Raw genomic sequence first — 27,122 nt, 5'->3', positions numbered from 1 at the left:
GACCTAGAAATCCAACAACAAACACAACAAGAAAAAAAATATGAGAATGAGGAAAGAGGAAGATGATGATAAGGATGAAAATGAGGCAGATAAAGGTAACAACCTAATCATAATCATGCGAGAATGAGAGTTGTCATCACTGGAAAAAGGATGATGATGAAAAACTAGCAAAAGGGTGTTGAGTCTTATTCCGATAAAAGGTCATGAATAGAACTTTTTTTCATATTATATTCGAGCAATTTTTACCTGAGATCGATAAAATTTCCAAGGAGTGTTATTCATTTACGCATGATCATCGTTTAATATTGTCAGAGGAAGATGATGATGATCAACATGAAGGAAAAAGAAGAGAGAGAGAGAGAGAGAGATAAAGGGAGCAAAAGAGAGAATGAGTGAATGAATGAAATTCGAAAGAGAGTAACACAGAGAATGAGAAAGATAATCATGAAGACAGAAAAATAGACAGAGAAGGAAGAAGATGAAAACAGTGAGAAAAGAAGAAGAAGATAAGGATGATAAAAGATGATGATGATGATGAGAAGGAGGAAAAATAAGGTAGAAGTGTTTAGACTTTTGTGTCGTTAAGGTTATGATTGTTGTTGGAATATAATTGTGACCATCAACATATAAAATCATTTAGAGAGCAAAATATTGACTCGAAATTACAGTGATCAACATTGTTCACGGTTCATACAATCAACAACAATCAGTTAACTATTTTTTATTCCTCATCCTAATCATCATCATTATCATCATTATTAATAAACACTAATGTTGCAATTCTATGTGATTATAACAATAGGAAACAAGGAAATTGTAACAATCAACTAACCACTGTTGATATTTTCATATTCACTAACAGGGAATTGATGTTATCTTATATTATTAGTGTTCACATTTTATTCAGTTTTTAATTGTCTCATTATTTACCCAAATATACAACTGACAATTAGCCTAATTATTTCATCACAATTCACCATTGAACTGCCATCTAAATATTTGGAGAATCATCTAATTATTGTGATTCAGTGATAAACAATTTAATCTTCTAATTGTAGTTTTTTTTACTGTCAATTCAGTGTACTAATTGTAATAATAATTACGATAATTGATCAAAGTGTATTTTTAATTGTGCTACTTTGGTAAATTACATTGTGGATTAGATTAACATCGGTATATATATAAATTGGATTCGGTAATTGTTGGATTAATTTTGTTTGATTATTTTTTTTTCGTTTCGATAACAATTAAGAAAGTAAATTAAACAAAAATCAAAAGTGAAATCATGAATCGAAGCAACTCTCGATTAGAAGTACCTCAAGAATTAACTAATTTACTTCTCGATTTTACTGTAAGTGTGCTCATTAACAAACCAGGGGATCTTGTTGATTATGCAGCAAATTATTTCAATCGGATGAAAGATGAAAAAAAGACAACAACAATTAGATCAACATCAACAACAATAACAAACCAATCGGATAAACAGCAACAACATTTGGATGAAGAAAATGAAATTGAAGATTCATTTGATTTCAGTAAGTCTCCTAAATCTCATATTAGACTCTAAATGGTTGTTCAAAAATAAAACTACTTCCATTCATCCTTATCCTCATCCTTATCCCTTTAGCATCCTTCATCCTTCATCCCTCATCCCTCATCCCTCATCCTCATCTATTTATTTATTCAGTTTCATTTTGAGAGTAACTTTCAACAGCTTTCAATCAAGTCTTGTAATTCCGTTTCCTCTTATTTCCTCCTCTTTTCATCAAACATAAACACAAATTGATTGATTTGTTACCTGAAAGAGAGAGAGAGAGAGAGAGTGAGTGAAAGGATGAAGATGATGAGGATGAAGAGTGAGAGGAAAATAGTAAAGAGTGAAAAAAGCTGAAGATAAATTCAATTTGACTTACAATGCAATTAGCTTAATATGTACACACTTTTATCATCAACACTTTAATAATCAAGAGTGGGAGGTGGATGATTAGGATGAGGATGAAGATGAGGAGGGAGATGATGATAAAGAAGAGGTAAAAGTATTGATGATGAAAAAAAAACCTTTTATTCAATGCCACTCATTTGATATTAGATTTTCATATTACATTGTCAATAACATCATACACACAATTTACATCATGTTGTTACAATTAAATCAAATTCATTATTATCACAAACAATTTAATGTCTTTCCAATCATCATATTCAAATCCTTGTATGGTTACAATCAATCAATTGTTTTGTCTTGATATTTGCAATCAAATTAATCAAAGAAATGAAAATATAAAATGTCAACATTGATGAACAATTAAACCTGATTTCATTTAACTGTCATCTAATTGACTAGTTTGATTCCAATTGAATTGAACTTTGATTTAATTGTGAATTAAACTATTTTTTTTATCTTCATCATAATTGTTACATTTTTTTAATTCATTATTCAGTTTTCTCATTGTTATTAAATCATGATCATGTTAAATTAGTTTGTAAAATTAATTCATCACCATGAGAGATAATCATTTATAAATGAGGAGTAAAAAAATTGTTCATTTGAAACAATTAACTAAACAAGTTGACAGTTAAAACAAGACATACATATAAGCCTCGTCATCTAATTGTATTATGTCAACAATTTAATCATAATCAGTAGCAACAATTAACAACAACAACAACAACAACAACAAAACGGACAAAACGAGAAAAACATTTACAATTTACTAATTGTTGTGAAAAAAATTTCACCAATTTTCATCATCTAACTGATTTTACCAATACAATTATCATGATAATGATCAGCTAATGGTTAATGAAATGAAAACATTAACAATTTGATTAGTTGATCAAAGTTTAAACAATCAACAACCAATGTGAATCAATTGATTAAACTTACACTGATTAAAAAGCCAAAACAATTTAGTGATGTGAAAAAAGTTCACTAATCATTATTAAAGTGAAATTATCACAATCTAATTGATAACAATTAATTTAGATTAGTTGAGTAAAAAAAAAGCTCTCACATTGACTTCTTATGTTAAATTCCCATAGACTTGATAATAATTAGTCTTCCCTTTTAATTATATTCCTCATCATTTTATTCATTCATTATTATCATTTTTTTCTGCCAGTTATCATCATCATCATCTCCATCCTCATCTTCATCATTTGTCTATGGAAATGCTAATAAAAAATAGTCTCTTAATCAAACAACATCATTATTCATATATGCAAAATCCTTTTTCAACTGAATTCAAATTCGCATCCTCATCTGATGATAACAGTTGATGAAGCAAATGATGATGATGATGATGATTAAAAAAAAGATTTTCTGACAAATTGTCATTAAATTGTCATCAGTTAGAATTAACCTTAATTAGAATCAGCAGAACTTAATTGCAATAATGATGACAATGATCAAAAGAAATAAACATCAAGATGATTAGTGAACATTGATTAACTTGGATCTAGAATATTTTCTTTGATTGTGATAATATTAAAGCCTTTCCTTTGATTTTAATTGTCAAACAAACCTTAACAATTAGTGAGAGAAATATAAAATAATACAATTAACTGATGTAAACTAATATCTTCTCAATGTAAACATGTAATCAAATCTGATTTAAAGTGTTTATTAATTGTTGTTGTTTCTATTGATTACTGGGGATGATGAAAAAGCATTAAAAGCAATTAAACCATCAAAAAGTAAACACAATTAACTATTTACATTAGTGATTAAAGTTAACTACTCGATATATATTTTAATACCATTGGACATGGATCATTAAAAGAAACTAAATTAACCTGATTAATTTCAAGTAAAAACAACAACATGATTATATCATGGAGTCGATTTAAATTGTTTAACATCAATCAAAACTTAATCATTCACAATTAAATCTCTGATTTACTGTTAAATTAGTAGGCCAGAAAAAAGGCAAAAAAAACAATTGAAATATTGACCATTGAAAATTGGAATTGTAATTAAAAGTTTCACCAATGATTGATTATGGAAATTTATTTCTTCCGATAAGTTGATGAAGAAAATCAATCGATTATCAACAATTGGTACCAGTTAATTGTTCACAATTATAATTGACCACCAACAACAATCAAAGTGAAGAAAGGTAACAATTAACAATCAATGGAAAAGTGAGAAACTTTAATCAGAAATTGAAAGTTACCTTGAAGTTTTTCAATGAAAAAGATGAGAAATTAATAGAAACCAGAATCTGATCGAGTTGATGAATTAAAATCAATGATTACAAAGCCTATTGTTAAATTGTTGATTTGTTTATTTATCTCAATGAAACTTTTCAACAATCAAAAGTTATGATTAATTCAAGCAATTTAAACAACTTAACTGTTGCAAAGATTGCGAAGCAAAAAAAATTTGATTACAATCATCAAATTGAAATCAGTGATACTCTTTGATGAGTTTGATTTGAAGTTTTCATGTTCACATGATGAAATATATACAAAAATTGTTGAAAAATTCTGATCATGATTTCAGAATCTGACTTGAATCAGATAGAAAGTAAATCAAAAATTAAATTGATTAGTTTACTATTGAGAAAATGCTTCATCATATTTGCAAACATAATCATCATCACGATATCTAGAAACGTATTCAACTGATCAGCATGATGATTAAATTGCTGATTTGATTGTTGAATCAAAGTTTAATCTGATTATTGTGAAAAAATATCAAGCAATCAGTTGAAATTATTTCAATAATTTTACATTTTAATCATGAAGTTTAAAATGTTTATCTTCAGGTTGCCTCAAGTAAATCAATGGGAATATTTCAATTTTCATCATTCAGACTGATTAAAGTTGATGAGATTAATCATCATCATGATTATCATGAGATATATGTAATATTGAGTAAAGAAAATGAAATTTCGCCAGATTGAAATGAGAAATTTTTTCATTTTTCTTTCTATGAAGTATATTTTTTCTTCTTCCACCTATCAGTAAACTTCATGATATGAAAAAAGTTCTGAACCCTCTGAATTTCTGGTTTTTCATTGCGTGTTAACCATTATATTTATTTCTCACTGTGTGTGTGTCTAACTGTGTATTTGAATGATGATGATGATAATGATGATAAATATCACATATGTTATAACATTTTCTTTCCCTGGGATTGAATTGAAGCTCAATGTTATTAGTCACTTGGTTTATGATAACTGTTCATCTTCATCAACATCAGTCAATCTAATGCTCTAGTCTCTACCATCATGATCATAACCCACCATCACCCTTATTATTACCTTTACCACCTCCATAGAGATTGAATAATCTTTGTTGTCTGTTTTAAATCACGAAAACTTTTTTCATGGAGATTTGAATCATTTCCGTTCAGATATCTTTACACTCTCACCTTAATTCCTGGAGTTTCCTGAATTCCCTCAGATTGATAAACACTGAAAATAAAGGATGAAAAACTTTTCTCTCAAAAACAATTCCTTCTCAGCTCTTGACAATAATCTCATGAAATCTAATGAGTCTTGTTCAATGAATATTGTTCAACAAATCAAAATATACCCAAAAGTTTCATTTATGATATTATCAGGATTCAGGAAATGATAAAATCCCCTGATTTCAACTGATTGTCCATCCAATTATCTGATGGTTAGTTTAAACTACTCTTATCAAATTGTTTTCATGATTAAGCAAAATTAAACCTTTATCATCAAACTTAATCAACTATCATCACAATCAGATATGTTTGTCAACATCAATCATTCAAATTGCAACAATTTAAAATAATCTAAATTGCTCCAACTAAATCAACTTTCTCTGATTAACATACAACTAACTGATTACTTTTGATTCCTAAAGTTTATTTGAAGGTCAGAAATTGATTTATTATTTTACATCCAAATGATTTACATAAATCAATTGTATCTTTTTCTTAGGTTACAATGTATTAATATTTCCTTACCTTTGGTTACCTGAATATGATTACGTTTACCTGGTGTATGAATGAATTTACAAGGAAAATACAAACAATAATAATCAGTTATTGTAATTGATTCGAGTTACTGATTTGAATAAAAGTTTCTTATTCGCAATGATAACTGATTATGTTTCATAAAGATAAGTGAGAGAAACATTGATGAAGCAAAGGGAAAAACATTAAATCTCAGGTAAAAGAAGATGAGGAAGAGAAGAAAAAATCATCCTATTTACCTTGATTTATCTTCCAAGGAAAATATATATGACTGGGAGAGAGAGAGAGAGGAGATTGAATCAGAAATGATGTAACTAATATTGGAAACCATGTAATGTGTTCATGGTAAAAGTTCAGAGAGAAACTGTTGATGATTAAATATTGTTTCTTTCCTCTTTCATGTTAACCTCATCCTCCATCTTATCAACATCATATTCTGTACCTCATCTCATGTATTTTTCCACCTCTAACCTTCCTAACTCACCTGAACCATTATCAACACAAACACTACCTTTGGAAATACAATTTAATTCAGAAACAATCATGTTGATTGAATCATCTGAATTTGCTTAATGTCACTGGGGAAATTAATAACAAAACCTTTTCCTTTAACCTTTTTTTTCATCTTATTATTTTATCATAACAAAAACATTTTCTTTCAATCTTTTCAGCCTATTGTATCTTCATCATCACCATAAGCATGAATATCTTACTGAATACATGATAGAATGAAAATTTTATCCACTCAGAACTTATAACTTCTGACTTAACTTATAACTTAAAATTCTGATGATTCTGTTATTCGTGAAAAATTTCACCCGAAAAAGTTTCATGATGAAAGTTTTGAATTGTAACAAATTTTTCTTTCAATCAATTTGATTATCTTTCCACAAGAAACTATGATTTAAATATAGTCTTAACCTGAACTTTTATCAGCAATTAACATGATAAGTATTTTTACCACCATGATAACAGAAATCTGATTACCACCATGATCATGATTAGAAAACAATCAACTTATAAAATAAACAACATTATCCTTCAGGAAGATGATAATCTGATGATGATAATACAATTTGTGGTAATCATCAATTATCATGAATCCCCTGACAGATTTAAGACAAAGTTCTTGATTAGATTAATATTTAATTGTTGTAAATGAAATTGATTAAAAAACATTACTAACAATTAATTACATGTTATATTATATGCTGGATAATTAACTTTAAATGTTGATTCATTATAATCTCATGTTTATTTATAGTTAACCAGTTTCATGGGAGTTGATTTTTAACAGAATTCAATTCAATTGGTCTAAAGTCTTCATGATAGTCGACACCCACTCAATAAGCCTCATGGTAATATTTTTAAAAAGTTCAAGATCCATGATAAAAGGGAAAAGTTCCCCTCCCCTATTACTCTAAATAACTTGATGTAAAAAAGTTCTGGTTACTTGAATTTGAGAAATTGTAACTCAAATGTTATCATCATAAACTCAATTGAGTTCAGTGACATAGATTTTTTTATCTCATTATCATGAAAATCACTATGAATATAATATCTCTCGCCTTGTCTCAGATTCACCTTGATAATAGTAAAGTCAACTGACTGTTGATGATTTAATAACATTAATGATAGACCTCAAACTCAATTCAGATAAATGATATATCACCATGTGAAATCAATGAATCAATCAAATCGCAGAATAATAATAATGATGATAATATTACCCCTGTTATTATCAATTGATCAGAATGAAGAAAAAAAATTATCTCTAGACTTGAAGATTGATCTGAATTGAGTTTTTTTTTCATGATATCTCAATCTCATCATGTTCATATGGTAAAAATCATAAATATCGTATTCAAATTGAGTGATTGTCATTATTAATCAATTGATTATTTTCATTAGATCGTCAAATTATCACCGATGTGACATTATGCTCTTGGTGTGGTTAATTGTAAAACTTTTAAGATCCTCAGATTTAATTAGTGGTAATTAAAATGCAATATATTAATAATATGTATGATGAAAATAATAAAAAGTTAATCGATATCATGAAATCAATTCAAGTGTAACTATGAGTTTTAGCACTCACATTGACATCCATTGGTGATTGATAACACTTGAAAGTAAACAGTCTTGTTTGTTGTTAGATAAACCTACAATCCACCTCATCATGATCCTGAGTAATTAGCATGAATCACTAACTGAACGAAAAAATATCTTATTAGCTATTCAATTATATTCAACTTTTGGTTAATATTTTCATATCTCTCATTGATTCAGTTAATATTATGAAAAAAGAGAAACATTCAATCAAATGTTCAAAAGGAATTAACTTTTTTTACTGATCAGTGAAAACAACAAAATTAGATACAATTTGTTTCAATTGAACTTCCGTAAGATTATGAACCTGATTATCTTGAGGGAGAAAAAATTTTCGAAACAATAAAAAAAAGTTCTGAAACAAGCTAATAAGTAAGTTCATTTACTATGTTTAAGGAAACTTTTGTATTATATACAGAAGCAATTTAGTATTCACATCCTTCCGTTTTGATATTCATGGGAAAAAGGAAAGTGAGTGTTAATTACTCAGAATTATCCATGAAACCAGGGAAGGTGTAGACATGAGACTGAAGAATCATAATTATCTTACTTGTTTATTGCAATCATTTCCTTTCAGCTTCTAGCTTTTGATTCATTTCAAGAGTTTCCTTCAATCTTTATCATTGATTTTATCTCCATGGTGTTCACCTTTAACCTCCATTCCACCTTCATGGTGAATGTAATTTAATTCAGTATCTTGATAAGTTTATTTACTGTCCATGTTTACCAATATGAGAATAAATTGTTTTTCTCTTATTATTTTCCTTCCCTTTTCTTAATCTTATCTGTTTGTTTATATCTTGGACATTGAGGTTCACTCAGAGCTGAATTTCATTTGACAGAATTTTATCATTGAAAAAAATTCTGAAACAATGATGAAAATTTCAATCGACTATCAACTTTTTTTTTCTTTTATCTTTTTTTTTGCTCAATTTTTTTCTTTCTTTTCTAATCTCTCTTACATGGGACAAGAAACCTTTCGCCTCAGGGAGTTTATTCAATTCTAACATGGATCCTCATCAAAATCCCCATGATAATATCAACAAAATAACCGATACTCGAGGCGATTATGATCAACTTACTGAACAAAGTTTTATTTTTTCTCATTAAATACTAACCTAAACTATCACCAAGAAAAAAACTGGACAACAGGAGGAATAGAAAAGTCTTGAAATTCATGACTCTCATAATAGAGAAGAAAACATTTTGAACGTCAGATTATCCGTTCAACGATTGAAACAACACGATTTGAATATTTTTTCTTTTCATTTCACCTTATCATTCATTCTAGTAAACAAAATCTCTGAATTCTATCATGAAATTGGGAAAAGAATCAGATCAAAATATCAGTAACCTGATATGCTAAGAACTTGAGAACCCATGAAGCTAATGATGAATGAAAACATAAAGAATCATCTTACATAAGACGAAAGAAATAAAAAAAAGTTCTTACAATTCGAGATTCAATAAATTGACCCATTACTTGTTTGTCTACAAAAGTGATCATTATTATTTACGAATAATAATAATCTTCTAATTGAATTTAGAAACGAACAAAAAAAATCAACAGTAAATTATTCAATAAAAATCTAAATTGACTGGAAAACAATAAAAACATGATAATAATCATGATAATATAAAGAAATGAATTGTACCATGAAAATGAGAAACCTTGATATTAATTCTGATACTTGGAGAACAACTAATAACATTATCATTATATTATCATCATCATCGTTTTCAGTGGGTAATGGAAATACATTAATAATGCTCGGAGAATCTCAGAATTTTCGGATAAAAAGCCTCAGAGAAAAAAGAAAGAGCCAAAAGAGAGAAAGAAAGAGAGAGAGAGAGAGAGAGAGAGAGAGAGAAAGGGAAAAAATCTCGAATCATTTTTCTTATAATCATCATCATCTATTAATATATTACCATGAAAGTGATGGTGAAAAAAATAACCTCCGATAGTGTAAATATTATCAGAAGTATTATTTTTACAATCACCAAACATGTTATTGTTCAGGGGGAACCTGAGGTTTATACATGATAGGAAATATAATACGAAAAGCTTTTAGTCAGAATGATGAGGGTGAAGATGATGAAGATAAAAAAGTAAACTCTTGAGAAAAAGCCAAGATGATATTATGATTATTATGAGAATTGTGATTTTCCAATTGATATAAATTGTTTCCATGAAAATATTGTTACCGTTATTATTATTGTTCAGTAACCACACATTGATTTAACTTCCTTCAATTGTATCTGAATCATATTCTCTCTCAATCCTTGAATGTTATTATTGTTGAAAGTATGATGATGATTATGGAGGATAAGCAGAAATCATCATGTAGAAAGTAAATATTTTTCTTAGGGAAAAAAACCAAAGTTCTAAGAGAAAGATATTATTCAGAATCGTTGGAACTTTCAATTTGTAAGAAAGACTGAACTTCTATCAATATTGATAGATGATGATGATGATCCTCATCGTCATTATGGTTAGAAGATAATCTTCAGCTGAATAATCAGTATCAGAACTTTTTCTCTTCTTCATCTTATCTTGGTGTATTATTACATTTATCTTTATTTTCATCTTGAAATAAGTAAAAAGAGAGAGAGAGAAAAAAGTTCAGACAACATTTTGAATCTTTCGATTTCTTTTATGATATGGAAACTTTTTTCTCAAAGATTTACTTTTACGAATCTCAATCGAAAAAGTCAGAACTTTATCCATGAGTGAATAATTGATATTCTTAGGGATTTATGATTTACCAATTGATTTATTATCGATAGAGAAAATGTTCAGAACTCTAAAGATCCATTAGTATTTTTTTTCGATTCTGAGTAAATAATAATAATAATTCAATCCAACAAGTTGATATTATATTTCAGTTCTGTTTATTTAAGTGTAACCATTGTATGTATCAATAGTCTTATCACCGACCCATGGACATGATTAGTTTTCATGAGAAGTTCAAATTATCTCGATTTCATCAGAATCCATTCAGTATTATTTTCCTTCCAACGAAATCTCTATGTTTATCATTAATCAGTTCATTCCTTGTGATTATTAATGAAAATACAATGAAATTAATTCTCATCAACAGTTTTTGATTATTATCACTCAACACTTTAATTTCCTGTCTTAACAATTTACTAATTGCCTGAGAGTTTCCCCCCTGTCATTTGAACCAGAATTTCAACCTTCCCTGAAACTGCATCATGATGAACATGATTCCGGCGTAACTATTATTAACCATGTCATGACTATTGTTACATTGTTACTTTAATGGTAATTTAATAAGTCGTGTAATTAATTAGCTACATGACTTTAGAGGATATTGAAGAGGAAAAACTTTTCTTTCCAAGTTCAGAATAAGAATTCAATTCAAGAATTGGAAATTCAATTTCTTGTTCATGTTGTTGAGTGAAGCTTAAAATCATTGAAATTCATTTTATCAACAGTTGAAAGTTCAGGCCCAATTGAATACGATCATGTTTCAAATCTGATAATCTGGTGAGTGAGATTTTCATGAGAAATACTTTGAGAAAATGAATTTTTCCTCTGGATTCAATTTCAAACATGAGAAATTAATAGTTGATACATTCATGAGGTTGGTGAAATTATTTTCCTCTCCATTGATTGTTAATGAGTAACGATAATTAATAATAATGATAAAGTAGGTAATTATTAATAGTTTACCTACTTATTAATGAACAATTTAGTGTCTTTGTTAATTAGTAATTGATTAAAATTGATCACAAAAGCAAATCGTTAAAGTGATTTAATCTAATTCTGTTCATGGGTTTTGGTTAATTTTCATATCATAATCTGACTTTACAATCAGGACGATGAAATAATTCATGATGAGTTTCCATGAAGATGATAAAGGTTGGTGACATGATGATTTATTGAAAAACAATTTGACTCAGATTTTCAGGTATATGTTCATGAGATTGGGTTGGGTGGGAATAAAAAAGGAAGAGATTTTTTTTTCCTCTTTCCTGATTTTAATCAGAATTTTGAAACTTTTATCATGTAACAACAATGATTGATGGTATTGATTGTGTGGCCTTGTCATGTATTACTATTATCATTGTACCATCATCATCGTCATCATCATTATCATGTTATTGGGTGAGTCCCATCAGATAGCAACTGACAGAATCCTGAGTAAATAGTAATAACAATTGAACATGAACAATCTTGATTCATTCATGATGTTAATCAACCAAATGATAATGATTACAATTGAATTGAAAATCTATCTCTAATTTAGTCATCATTTGTATTCATTATTTTCTGGAATTGATTTCATGTTATCAACAACAACAAGAGCAAAAAATAAAGTTATTCAAACTTATTCAATAGGATGATAATAATAATAACATCGTCATGATAATCACCATGAAGATGATGATAAATTTATTCAGTTTCAATTGACTGAATTGCAAAGAAATATATATGTATTTATATTCTGATAACATGATTAGATAATAATGAGCTAAACGGATGAAGAAAGTTTATTCTCATTATCAGATTGAATCAGAATATGAACTTTCCACCGCCATAGATGGAAAATATTTTTCCTCAGAAATTCTGGTAACCATAGTAACGTTCTGATAAATATTTCATCAAATTTATAGCCACAGGGAGTGAATATGGTGATGATAAAGTAATATAATGTTACTAAGGGAAGGATATGTGAAAGTTTTTTCTGTTTAGGTGGCGAAAAATTTTATGGAAACAAAATCAAAAATATTATCCATGAAATCTGAATATTGATGAACATTCAATTCAATTATATTTATATCAGATTCCAGTTATCGTATTGAATTTGGTTATCAAGATAGAGGATGAGAATAAATCTTTATCTTTTCAATTTTTCTTCCGCCTTCCAATGAAAAGATTGAATCTTCATGATGATGATGATGATGATGAACATGATTCTGTTCAGAATTTCTTAACAATAGATTGTTAATGTTTTCCTATCTCAATGTTAGAGTAACAACATTTTCAAGAGTTTCGGTAAGAAGAGGATAAGTTGATGTCTATTCAGAATCTTATTCATGAATAACATGATATTATCAATTTCACCATCTTATCAACAAATTATTATTATCATGTTTTGTCAGGATGATAATTTGTTTCCCTTCATCTTGATCTCTTGAATTATATGAAACAATTTAAATTCAATAATGAATATGAGTTGTTTTAAATTTTCATATTTTACTTTTTCTCTCTTTTATTATCTGAATAATTCAGAGAATTATTCAAATTCTCAACAATTATCATGTAATAATAACATGAAACAAATATAACATTGTTTCATTTGTCTTCTGACAATCTAAATAATTACTATCATTCAATTTTCCTCACTTATCAATGAGATTATCTCAAAATTGATTAATCCTTTTTTTTTCAAACAAATTTTGAACAGAATCGTAAAGCTAAAGTGAAACTCAGTTATTATCATTGGAAAATGTTAATACCCCAACATTAACCTTGTCAGCATTTGATTATGAATGAAAAATGAGATTTTTTTATTTCCAAATTTTCACCATAAAAAGTTACATTTGATTCTTGTGAATATTTTTATTTACTGAATCGACTATTGTAATAATCAGATTCATGATAATATTCACTGAACATATTTAACTTATTTCTCTTCTTGTCAACTGAAAATCAGAATTCATGAAATTAGAATCTCGTTGTGAGTGGGTGTTCATTGTTAGAGTGATTTGAAGAGTTGAATAAAATTATTTTTGAATTTATCATTTCCTTTGGAGATCAGGGTGATTTTTTCATGGAAACTTTGACTTTTATGAATTTAACTTTAAGTAAATCATTACTTTTTGATAGCATTTCAGTTTAGCAATTTCTTCATCTCTCCAAAGTTATCATGAAAGGAGCTCAATTGAAACTTACATGATCTTGAGAACCACTTTCAAGTTAAACTTGAAACTTTTCCTTTGTTTTCACAATAAAAGATGTTGAATGAATTTCATGTAATCAAAAAATAACTCATGAAATCTGGGTTTATGGGGAATGAGACTTGGAATTCTTGGACTGTGAGTAAGAATCAGGGTTACTAGGAATTCATCTGAGAAAAAAAACTATTTCAACATGATTTTCACTCTTGCTGATTAGCTTTCTGACCATGATATATTTACTTCATGATATCATGAGTATTATCATCTTAATGTTACCAAAAGTTTAACTGAATCTTCATCAGAAAAAAAGTTAACAACCGATGATTGAAAAGCTTTCAAGTCTTTAGGAATCCAAGAAAAAAAAACATGAGGAAATTTTTCTTCATCTTTTCCTATCCAAAGTTTAAGATCATCATGATGCATGATGATGTTTCTATCACATAATCTAATCAATGAAACAACGATAACTCTGATTGAATTGATGATTGTTCCGATCAATTCATTCATCTTTTGATTCTAATTAATGTTCACATAAAATCGATGAGCTTTTCTCTCTCAAATCAAACAATATATCTCTCGATCTCATCAGCTGGAAATTCCAGTCTCAGTCTTTTCAGAACTTTTCTTATTCCACTTCATCGAACCCTTATGGATGTACAATCATAAAAATTCAGAGATTATTTTCATGAAAAGACTCAATATTTCAGAGATCATGTTAGCAGCCCCTTCAACCGACGCTATTATCATTCAAAAACTTAACATTCGATAGCTTTGATTATACAGAGTGGAGATAGTTCAATATAATTTATCATGTAAGATTCAGTTCATGTTGACGATAATTGAAATGAACAATTGAAGATGAAAAATTGTTTGTTTGTGAAGAAAATGAAGAAAAAAAGTTCCGAGACTGAATAGAGATTGAAGTTGATAATATTGAGGACAAACTTATGATGATGTTAATGATGGTCATGATGATGAAGATAATGAACAAAGTGATGGGAATGATACAACTGATTGTAGGAGGCAAAAAGTTATCATGACAAGGTGAAAAAGTGAAGATGATGAAGATTGAGCTAAATTGGTAAAAACTAATAGATTTGACCAGAAAAACTCTTTGAGTTTATCATGAAGAAAGAAAAAAAGTTAAGAGGTTCATGAAGATAAAGAAGATGAAGAAGAAATAACAAAGTACTGGAAAGAAGAAAAAAGAAAGAGAAAAAAATATAAGAAGATGAGGACGAGAAAAAAGATAAATAACAGAATAAAAGTGAGAACAAAGAATTCAAAGTAGATTTACTTTCAGAATATTGATTTTTTTTTCCTCTTCCTATTCTTCAAAGCTCCATCATGATACTGGAGATAAAGATGATGATAATGATACCTGAGGATGATATGAGAAAAAGGAACAAAAAAAAAAGTAATATGATGAGAATTCTGAGTTTGAAAAGTTCTTCTTATATTAAAAAATGTTCACAATTCTCACTGAAGTTTCAAGTTCGAGAAAGTTTTTCCTCTTCTCATGGGTAACCTTCACCTCTTTTTCCCATTTAATTGTAACTTCAATCATGATGATAATCGTAAAAATTTCATGATAGGTAAGCATTTCATCAATTGAATTTGAGTTAAATTATCGTTATAAACACTATCAATTTCATCTGAACTTTTATACAGAATGTTGCATGTTTTTCTCGGAATTTTCGTTCTTTCACTTTTTTTCGATTTTTCCTCTATTATTATTGTTACATATTCTAATTTAGAAAACCATTATCATCATGGAAACACAGAATTTCTATTGTTTACACTTCTTTTCTCTTTATTCGAACAATCTTTCAATAATATTATCATTTTGATCTGCAGACAGAGGATAAAAGAAGAAAAGAAGAAGATAAGAATTCTGAGTTTATTGGTATTTGGAATTCATTATATTTATATAATCTCCATCCAATCAAGAATATCATGATCAGCGAGCAGGAGATGGTGAGAGAGGAACAATGAACCATAACAACTGAGCATTTTATTAATATGAGAGAATCCGAAAGGGAACCCAGTAGTCTTTTCAATGACTGGTCAGCAAAAGGAATGAAGTCAAAATGTTATCATAATTTCAGTTGAGTTCATGATAGTTATTCAGTTCAACAAGTTCAATTTGTGAGTAACAGGAACAACCAATAATAGTAATAAGAAAATCTGATCAAAAATTAACAGTCACCATGAACAGAAACTATTTCATATCCATCAAAATAAACTTTCCTATCCCACTTTCTATAATATTACTTATTCAGAGTAGATAATAACTTTCATGGTGAGTTTTCATGATAACATTGGAATAACTTGATAAATCCAATTTTGAATTTCCCCCATTTGACAAGTTTTATTTAAAATGTTATTACATTGATCATGGATAATATTATCATGGTAGTTCAGAACTTAAGATGAAAAAAGTAACTCTCTCTCTCTCTCTCTCTCTCTCTCTCTCTCTTGATCATCACGAGAAGATGAAATTATTCAGTTATGTTAATAAATTTTATCTTCTCATGATTATGATTTACATTTTCCTCTCAGTTGAATTAATCTCATTTCTGAAGATCTTTTTTCAATCTCGTTTAAATCATTTCTCTTACCATGATGGTTATACCATTCAACAGTTATTATTAATTGTAACAATTTAAATGTGATAATTATCAGAATACATCATATTCAAGTTACTTTTATTTGTATACATTAAGTTTGTGAGAGTAATTTAATTTTCTCTCAAATGTATTAGTATTAAATTCACAAAATGAAACATATCTATTTAGTTTTCCATGATAAAATGTTCAAATAATCACCAATTGTTTCAGTAATATATTGATCCAGAATCTTGAATTTCACAAGTTGAGTTTCATGAGCTTTTATATTAGGTTATTGTGTTTGTATTTGAATTGATCAATTGATTGTTAGTTTTTTCTGTTCCCGATCCCTGGCTGTTTTTATTATTACAATACAATTGTAATCGATAAAAGTTAACTGTTCAAATAAACCAGAATCCATCATGATAATGATAACACCAGGAACTGAAAGTTCATTTTCTTAATAAATAAATTACAGAGAAACAATGGAAACCATTGGACATTTACAGTTGAAAGTAAAGGAATGAGATTTTCAGAGTCTTCAGAATTGGGGTGAGGAAAACAGAAGAGGAAACTGAATCATGATCAGAACTTTTCATGATGATGATGATGATGATGATGATGAAGATGAGCTACCGGTTACATGGTTTAATGAAATTGCAATGATTGTTCCAAGAAGAAGACGATGATAAGAGTTGGATGATAGGGGAAGGAAAAAAAATCATTGGGATGAAATTACAATTGAGATGAGAAACTACAATGGGAAATTCAGTTACCATGAAAATAACACTGAAACTGATCTTCAGGAGGTTTTGGTTTACAAAGTAAAAAGAAGAAGGAGAAAAAAGGAAGAGGAAGAGGAAGGTGAGGGAGTGGGTGGAAGATGAAAAATGATGATGATGATAATGGTTGGAGAATGACAAAGAGGATATTTATTAACCTGGTTACCATGATTAACAGATACTTTGAAGTTCATCAAGCGTTCAATGAGATCGCTATTGTATTCGTTGTGTTTCAATGTGGATCAAGATTTTTCATTCAGGTTTATACCATGAAATCAACTTATCAACCAGAAATCATTGCTTTCTCCACCTTGACCATGGTCAACTTATTATTTGTTGACCAACATTATTATTTCAATTGTTATTATATTAATACAACAATTTTATTTCAAGTAAACGATTAATTTTGCTGGATTAGCAAAAATAAAGATCATGAAAAGGGATCATGATAAGATTAATATTCTGGTTTTCTGGTTAACATGATCATGTTGAGATTAACACTTAACTTTATGAGTTTAAACTAAATTCTGTAATTGAAATTTACTCAGTTTACTGAAAGTATTTTTCCAAAAAGATTAAGTTACCTGAGCAACAGTTAATTATCGTGAAGCATCTTATCAAATTGCTGATCTTTAATTTAAGTTTAACTTGTGAAAAGGAGGATCAGGATTATCAGGGGAATAGGAAAAGTTCAAATTATATATAACTTTCTGAGTGTGAACAAGAATTCAACTCAATCTTTGGTGGTTAATTAGTGAAATTCGGATTTTAAGTAAACAATGATGAGGACGAGAAGCTATTGGAATTGATTTATTACAAACTCGGAATTTATTACATGATGACTTTAAGGAGACTTATCCTGAAATACTTCATAGAAATTTGGATATTTGTAATTGTAATTGGGATAAATGAAACTCATATTGGTAACTGATGATTTTTATGAGTAAAAATTTTGCAATAAAATCAATATTTTAATGGTAATTCAGTTTCTCAATCTCTGAAGAGAAAATGAGTCTCAGATTTATCATTGAATTTTCTTATTGATGATATTGCCACACTTAAATCTAACCGATCAATCAATCAATTAATCATGAAGAAGTAGTTATAAAAAGATCGGGTCTGGGCCAAGCGTCCATACTGGACCAAACTTTCTGAACCAAATTTTTGATATTTTTTGACACGAAATTTGAAATGATTTAAACATACATTTAAGCAGAAATAAGCTAAATAGCTATATTTATTTGAAAATTAAAGCCCTCTGGCTCTTTTTTGACGTCTCTCTTCTGATTCTTTCCGCTCATTTTCTTGTGTTTTAACTTCACACCACTTATTGTATCTTTCAGAAAAATCGTCTTTGGGAAGACCGGTGTATCTCTCAAGACGAATGAGTAGATACTCATTATATTTCTTATCTTCGATAATTTCGGTCTTCAAACTTCTATCATTTAATGAATTGATAGAATCTGTATAACCATCTATTATGTCGGCGGATTCCTCTAACTCTTCAGCCAGATCATCTATTTCCTTGGATAATCTTTCATTATTCTCTTTAAATGTCTGATTCCTTTTTCCAGTGGCTTCAAGTTGATCTCTCAATTCATCAGCCATTTCAATACGCTGTATAGCAGTGTTTATGGTTCTATTAATCCAATTCTGGAAGTGACGGGTACGAACATTTAAATACCTGCGAATATATCTCAGTATCATCTTCAATGGTCCAGATCTGAGATAAAAGAATGAACATTAATCAACCTTATCAAAATAGATGGAATAAAGAGGAGCTTACCTGTCATCAGCTGTCATGAGAAAATGATGATTCGTAAAATCATGTTATGTTTCATCGTATCCTCTTTTATACTGTTTTAAAAAATTTGAATTTTCCTCCAAAAAGTGGGTCGAGTATGTTGGTCCAGTATGGACGCTTGGCCCAGACCAGGTCTTTGCATAACTACTTGGAGATAATCTTTGTCTCTTAATTTTAGTTGTTCATTTCTGGTGATTTAGATTATTGTTTGAATGGGTTAAGGAAAATTTTGCCAACATTTATTTGCTTTCAATGATTTCATGTGTTCATCCGAGTTATTAAATATTCATCGTAAACATGAGTCTCATGATAAATTCATTGGATGAAGAGGAAGATAAAATATTACTTGAAGATAAAATTTCAAACCAATTGTTCAATTTTTTATCATTCTAGAGTTGAGTAACCATGTGAACATGAAGGTTCATTCAATACATTTGCTTGTATTTAATATTATGAATTTCATTTCCTGTGTTTAAAATGAATTTTGAGTAATTGATTTGAAATTGAAAATTTTTTATCCGAATCATTAATTTACAAGCAAATTATCATGATAATTGAAATAAATTTCAAGCAAATTTCATTACGAAAAAGTAAACCTACTTATAGCTGATTCTATGCCTGAACTTTTTCTGATCCTTATAATCATCATAATGATAATTTCCCCTGTTAATTACCTTCCCATAAGATGGTGAAATTGTTTATCATCTTTATCACGGTGATTACAAAATAATAATAAACAAAATGAGCTTTGAGGTTGGATGAAAAAAATATCTTCTTTTCTTATTTTCTCAATGAACTTTGCTTTTACTCTGAAGAAATTCTGAATCTACCCTGATGATGATAAGCATCATTTAATCTGATGCAATATTAATAGTAAACAAAGAAAAAGTTATCAAGATATGAACATTATGATGATGAAAAATCTTCAACATGATAACTCAGGGAGAACCTGAACAATTCAGTGAACATGAATACAGTTAGATAACCGAGTTTACATCTTAGAGGTTCATCAGTTTAAATAGTTAATCGTAGGTTTTGTTTTCAAGCAAAGTGAGAGATGAGGGATCAAGGATGCGGGTGGAAGAGCACTAGATGATGAGGATGGAGACAAATACGAGATATAATATTAGAAATGCATGGAAATAATGAAACACCATGTTGATCTTGAACAAACTGTTTCCATCTTTTGACTCATTCAGAAGCTACAAAATGATGATCACTTTATGCTACTGGAATTCCCCTACTTTCTCATACAATCAAGATTTATTCAGTTCCATCATCATGAGAATCTTCATAATATACAGAACTGTCACCTCTTCATTGCTTTCCAACTAATCTTACTGGTTAAATCTGTTTACATCAATCATTTAACCTGAAACCTAATCCATCAAAAGTTATTATCGTTTTTTTTTTGCTCTCAAACAATTTTCCTGAGCAATTCTTGTATATTCCAATCATGAAGATAATGTCAACTACCATAGAAACTGTTCTGACAGGCAATTTACCCTCAGGCGATTTTAAACCTCACTTACTTATCCTGAACAGCTCGATATCAATTAAGTTACATTAAAGTTTCTCAATTGTTCAAAAAAAAGAGAAAACTAAAACAAATGGTCAACAAAAACATTGACCAGTAGTAAGAAGTGAATGAAAAAACATGAAACCTTGAAATTAAAGCATCAGAATCAGGCTGAGATAAAATTTTGACATTGGAATCTGAATATTGAAAAGTATCCCAAGAGTTATAAGTGACAATTAATTTTACGTTGGACGAAAATAGGTCAAAGATTAGGTTGCGATTAACTTGATAAGTTTATCTATCAAACCATGATTAATACATGATGGAAACTCATCTTCAGATCAAAAGGATATTAAGATATTATAACAATATATTTGGACATGATGAACATTGAAAAGCCTTGAAATGAATATGACAATGGGCTTGGCGTATTTTTATCTGAACAAATTTGAATCATAATAGGTGGATGATGATAATATCTATTGATAATATCTCGGGATGAGATAAAGAATGAGAAGAAAAAAATTCAGGAGATTCTCCTTGGCAACTATACATTTAACCTGGATTTTCAGTTGAGGAAGATGCATAATTCAGGGGAAAAGACTGAGAGAGACATGAAATTATGACGTCAATGCTCACACACAAATTCATACTTCAATACCTTTCCAGTTTATCCTATCAATTTATACTCCCTGGCTCCCACTCCATAGTCATCCAACTTCACCACTACTCTCCCAATCCTCACTCACAGGGAGTTAAAATTATTCTGTAGAAATTTTTCTCTTTTTTTTGATAAAGAAAATGTTAACATGATGAAATAAGAAGGAGAAAAAAAACCTTGCCCCAGTTTCATGTTCTGCTGGTGATAAACTGATAAAATCTTCAATTCTCACAGTTTCTTACCTCATTTTATTAACGCTAAAACCTTTTATTATCATTATCTTGTGATGATTATCATGAAAACCATGTTGATAATAACATTTGTACGTCAATAAGAAAATTAATTTCATTTTCCATTCTTCAGTAAAAAAGATTTAATATTAATCATATTATTAGAATCGACTCTTTATCTTAACATCTATTCATCGATTGATCAACATAACTTACTTATTGCTTCTGTTATTTGATCATCTTCATCTTCATCTCCATCACTTTGATCATATTTATGGAAATGTTAATTCCCTTTTTATATTATCATTCATGATAAATTATTCCCATAAACTTATTTACTTTGGAGTGAAAAAAAAGATAGATAATATTTTCTGGAGTTAATCAAACGTTCATGGTGACATCTACCATGAATCCTTGTAGACTCAGGCTGAAGATATACAAATAGCTTTAATCAGCTGTTTTCACCTTAATTGTGATAACCATGAATTAGGACTAAAGATCAATGGTCAGATTAACTTTGTAAGCACAATTTAATAACCTTCTAATTGTTGATCAATAAGTTGTGATAAAAGTTAATGATAAAGGTTAAAGTTTTCATTCTGATTCATTTAGTAACATGAAACTTGAATCGGTTCTTATTGATCATGAAGGATGAAGATGAAGATGAAGATAATACAGGTAAAAGGTGATGATGTAATTTCTTCAGTTAGAATCTTTTCATGTTATTTACTTTGCTACTGGACATTTGGAGAAATGAGAATAATAAAGAATGACCAGTTTTCTTTTATTCTTTTTTTCCCACTCTAATGATTATCGATTGATACTATCATCATCTTCCTTTTATCTTCTCTTTCTCTTCAGAGTTTTTCTCTTTTGTTTTCTTCCTCTTTCCATCACTTTTGTTGTCTTTCTTTTTTTTTATATCACAGTTGCAACGGTTTCGTATTTCGTAAACACAATATCGAAATTAAGAGAAACTGAGGTGACCATCGAATCCCAAAAGAAATATAAAGTTATATTCTTTATGTTTTTTGAATGAATGAACTTCTCATGAAAATTTCATTTGATTTCAAGACAAATTCAGTTTTTTTCCACCTCGGATACTACTAAATGATAACATTTGGAATCATATGAATATTGATTGTTTTTTTCGACATTAATTCTGAACTTTTCAGTTCGATTTGTTCTCATTTTAATATTTTTCCTTTTCTTGTGATTGGAGATTTGGAAATTCTGTCCTTGGGCAAAGTTAAAGGTCACCTAATGGTCAATATAATGACTACGTAAGAGTTGATGAACTTGAAGTGGCTTGAATTTGTTGACCTACTTTTTGAGTTTTTTTTTATTATTCTTTTTTCTCAATCAAAGGAAACATTTATTATCATCGGGAGCTGATGATCTTGATACTTGATGTTTGATTGTTTCTCCATTATCATGATCTTATCTTTCAATCTCATGGTAAATGTTACGAGCATTTATCGTGAGTTTATTTCTCAGTCTAAATAAAGTAATATCAGAATAACCATGATTTCAGTGAGTTAAGATTGAGATTGAAAACTAAAATAAACCCTCAAGGCCTAGAAAGTTTTGTACATTTAGAGTTGACTTGGGATGGATGAAGATGAAGCAAGTAAATGAAAACCAATAAGAAGAGGATGAGAGATGAAATGAAAATGATTAGAAGGATAAGACGACAAAGAAAAAAGTAAAGAATAACTGTGAGAATAGATCATGGAATAGCCTGAAGAATTCATCCCATCTCTGAGCAGAATCCTGAATAAGAATTTTCTCTTTTATTTCTTCATCTTCAACAATTCTCATGTTCCCTTTTTCTGCCTCCTCTTCTTCAACCTCCATCATAATATTCATCCTTCTCTTCCACCTCTTCATCATCTTGGAACCATGAAAACGAAGAAAAAAGCTCAATTTTCATCATTTCTTTTTACGATACAACATAAACTTTTCGTTGGGAAGTAATTTTTTTCTAATTCCGTTTACCTGTGATTTGTTTCATTAGCTAATTTCAACTTCGATTACCAGCTAATTAACACCATCAATAGGACAATCCTATTAACCCGTTAATCTTGTTATCGTTTCAATACTTTGTCGTTATCATTTCGAAACCAAAATCATAAACAACAATTAACTTTCAATTTGTTTTTGAAATTTCTGTTCAAATTCAGTATTCGGTGATAAATCAACAGCAAATGGTCAGAACTGTTTAAACTTGAGTTCTCTGCCTGTGATTAATTGAAATTAAATGGAATCAAACTAATTGTCAATTGTTAATACTTGTTAATAATCATCATTATTAATTTTTTCTCTGCTAATTTAATGATTATATTTACAAATTTACAACCAATTATTTTTCATGCTCATTCATCAAGATTTAATTTGCTCACTAATTAACAACATGATTGGTATTTAAAGATTTAATCAACTCAATAAACCTTATTAACAATTTGTCCTCAATCTTTTAACAACAATTAAACCAATAGTTTATTAGACTTGAATAATTATTTTAATTTAAACTCTTTCAATGAACAATGAACCAGAATTTACCTGATGAGTTCCAATTCCGATTCCATACTTACCTTTTCCTTAACCCTATTCTAATCACAACCAAGAGAACTAAATTAAATTACTAATTAACTGTTTCTTACTCATTCTCATCAACAGAACCACCCACAAAGTTATCTTTTAATCGCAGAAAATCAGGTAAGTAACTCAGGGAGATTCATGATAGCATTCATGATGGAAACACCAAGAAACTCAATGCAAACCCAATTTACTTTTTTTTCATGATCTTTGAACAGTTTTTGCTGAACATTATGATCCAGCTGAAGAGGATGATGAAGAAGGTGAAAAGGTAAGATTAACAATTTTTTATCCATTTAACTGACCATCAAGATGACCCATTGGTTTATATAAACGATAGATTCATGGCCATGAAAATGTAGATTATAATAAGAATCAGAAGAAGAAGGAAAAAGAAAACGAAAATGATAATAAAAAAAAGACTCAGAATAAGAAGACAGATGATAAATGGATTCACCATGAAATAAAAGTCTATTTTCACCATGATGATGAAGAGCATGATCAGTGGAACCAGAACTTTTCCCTCGATATGAATACACTCGTCAAGCATTTCCTTTTATCATATTTATCAACAAAATGCATCATAATCATTCCTGAAAATATATCATCATGATACACTGAGGATACATTGTGAATATAATATGATAATAATGTTAATGATAATAGTGTGAGTGAGTGAGCAAGGGAGGCAGAGGATAAATAATGATATGGTAATGATAATAACATGTTTCTAATTAGGACAAAAACCAGAACCAACCTGATTATCATCATAATTCAGCTATGCCTCATGAAATAGAATCAGCTTACCCATGATATATTTATTACTAGATAACAGATACAAAGAAAAGGTCAGAATTCATCAGATATCAATCAGATCACCATGTTTATTGTCATCATTATCATAAAAAGGAGTGGGAAATTGTTTTATCAAATTCTTGTAAGATCGAGTTGAAGTTATTAGAATCTCTGAAAATCTCAACTCATTCATATCAGTTGAGTTCAAGTTAATTAATTTCAAGATTGATAATTAGATTAACTCTTTCAGATCAATTCTCAAGTGAATTTTTTTAACTGTGATTATCTAATAGTGAAAGTACAATAAGATAATAAAACTATTTACATGGTAATTTTTCGTGATGCAACTTTGCTCTGAGTTTCATTTTTATTTTTACCATGAACAGTCAATTCTGGTTCAATCAGGTATTGATGAAGAAACTCAAGTTTTCTTGTTGTTATTATTATCATGTTAACATGATAGTTTAACGTAATCAAGATAAAAACTGTTTCAGTTGAATGAATTTCAGATGAAAATCATGATAATACTATCGTATTGATTTATTAGTAAGTGAATCAATAAATTGTTTGATTCAAAAGTTATTAAAAAATGTACTATTGTTATAATATAACATTTCAATTATCATGCAATCGATTATTGGATTCAGAGTTTCACAATATTCTTGGAAACTCATCTGAAAATATCAATTTCTCAATAAGAAACTGCAACTTTCAGACTGAATTAAGGTTATAATTTGCTTTATAAGATTCATGGTTGATCATTCAGTTATTTATCTGAATAAATCAATTCTGAATCAACAGAGAAATACAATGAGATATTAAATACGAAATTTGATCACAATTAACTTTTTCAATGAAGTAAACCAAAGGTTAGATTCAATTGTGACAATCATTATCCAAATGGGGATTCATCATAATCATTGTGATTAAATTTAATCATTGAATTATCTTATGTTTAATTAACAGGTAGTTCACCCTAAAAGTGATGAGCAAAGGAAACGTCTTGGTGAGGCTGTCAAAGGTATATTATTATTCAGATCATTGGATCAGGTAAGTTTCGATCACAATCAAATTAAAGTGTTAATCAGTAAATCACATCCCCCGAGTAGATTTTAAAGTTACCTTTCTGTTTACCTTTATAAATTAAACTGAATTATTCACTTTTCAACTGAGAAAATGTAAATTTAACTACTGGTCAGTAGATTAATTTCACTCATTGTCTTAGTCCTTAGTGAATAAATTGTTTTGATGGACCTAAAGAGTTGAAGCCATTTAATCATGACAAAAGACATTGATTGTTAACAGATAATATGATGGAATCAATTGTTAGCTTGATGAAAATTGATCTCACACAAATCAATCAATTGTGATTAATTTTGGGATAACAATCAGTATAATTTTGATATTGACTTTCATACCTTTGTTTACCATTCATGATATTGATATATTATTATTACTCTGGTGGATTATTTAATGATTCAGATCACGAATTGAGATGAACAAAAAAATATCAGTACAAATAAAAAAAAAGGACCAAGGGGAAAAATCAACACTAATAAAAGTTAAATAACAATCCCAATTGTGAGATAATCATCATGAATGTGTCTCTGAATTCAGATGGTTCATGGTGATAATGATAACCTCAATTCAGTTATTAAGAGTTATGAACTTATATCATAAAATGTCAATGTAATCAAACATATTGACCAGTTAAGCTGGTCACTTTCAGAATGAATGAGTGACTGAGATAAGTCAATGAATTACCAAAGATGAACAAAGTTACACTTTTTTCCTCAATAAAATATAAAGTGAATACTTTTTACTCGTTAGATTATTTCGTCCTCTTTTGTAATATGTCCACTTTTCAGTAACTTGCCCATAAAACTGGACATAAACATTTAGCTTCAAAGATTTTGGTTCCATCCTAATACTTGACCATTTCTTTTTTATCTCTTTCCATTCTTTAAAACTACAGGTAGACATGTCAGAAGTTCTGGACGCCATGTTTGAAAGGAAGGTGCATCCTGGTGAATTAGTTATAAGGCAAGGAGATGATGGTGACTATTTTTACGTAATAGAAAGGTGAGTTTCCATTTCCTTTTCCGTTCAGAGTTTTATCTCTCTTTCCAATGTTCTG

The 27,122-nt window shown here is 28.9% G+C and overlaps 2 protein-coding genes across 3 annotated transcripts in view; one reads left to right on the top strand and one right to left on the bottom strand.

The window, feature by feature from the left end:
- Positions 1 to 573: 573 nt before the first annotated feature.
- Positions 574 to 27,122, top strand: part of LOC128388288 (cAMP-dependent protein kinase type II regulatory subunit-like) — a 36,203-nt gene continuing 9,654 nt past the window's right edge. The window contains exons 1-5 of one of the 2 annotated variants that reach the window (XM_053347679.1): positions 574 to 1,535; positions 24,272 to 24,310; positions 24,409 to 24,461; positions 25,952 to 26,035; positions 26,961 to 27,067. In XM_053347679.1, coding sequence (XP_053203654.1) covers positions 1,286 to 1,535; positions 24,272 to 24,310; positions 24,409 to 24,461; positions 25,952 to 26,035; positions 26,961 to 27,067 — 533 coding nt within the window. In that variant the 5' untranslated portion in view covers positions 574 to 1,285. Of the gene's footprint in view, positions 1,536 to 23,430; positions 24,013 to 24,271; positions 24,311 to 24,408; positions 24,462 to 25,951; positions 26,036 to 26,960; positions 27,068 to 27,122 lie in introns of those variants that run through there. The other variant, XM_053347680.1, reaches the window with a different exon arrangement.
- LOC128388300 (uncharacterized) lies at positions 18,222 to 23,144 on the bottom strand. The gene is made up of 2 exons (XM_053347692.1): positions 19,165 to 23,144; positions 18,222 to 19,101 (listed from the first exon to the last, which is right to left on the bottom strand). The coding sequence occupies exons 1-2, from the start codon at positions 19,179 to 19,181 to the stop codon at positions 18,627 to 18,629; spliced, it is 492 nt and encodes a 163-aa protein (XP_053203667.1). The 5' UTR covers positions 19,182 to 23,144; the 3' UTR covers positions 18,222 to 18,626.

The sequence above is a fragment of the Panonychus citri genome, unplaced genomic scaffold (assembly GCF_014898815.1).
Source record: "Panonychus citri isolate SS breed McGregor unplaced genomic scaffold, ASM1489881v1 Contig00096, whole genome shotgun sequence".
Taxonomy (NCBI): domain Eukaryota; kingdom Metazoa; phylum Arthropoda; class Arachnida; order Trombidiformes; family Tetranychidae; genus Panonychus; species Panonychus citri.
Note: the sequence above shows the minus strand (reverse complement) of the source record. Positions and strands in the feature narration are given on the sequence as shown.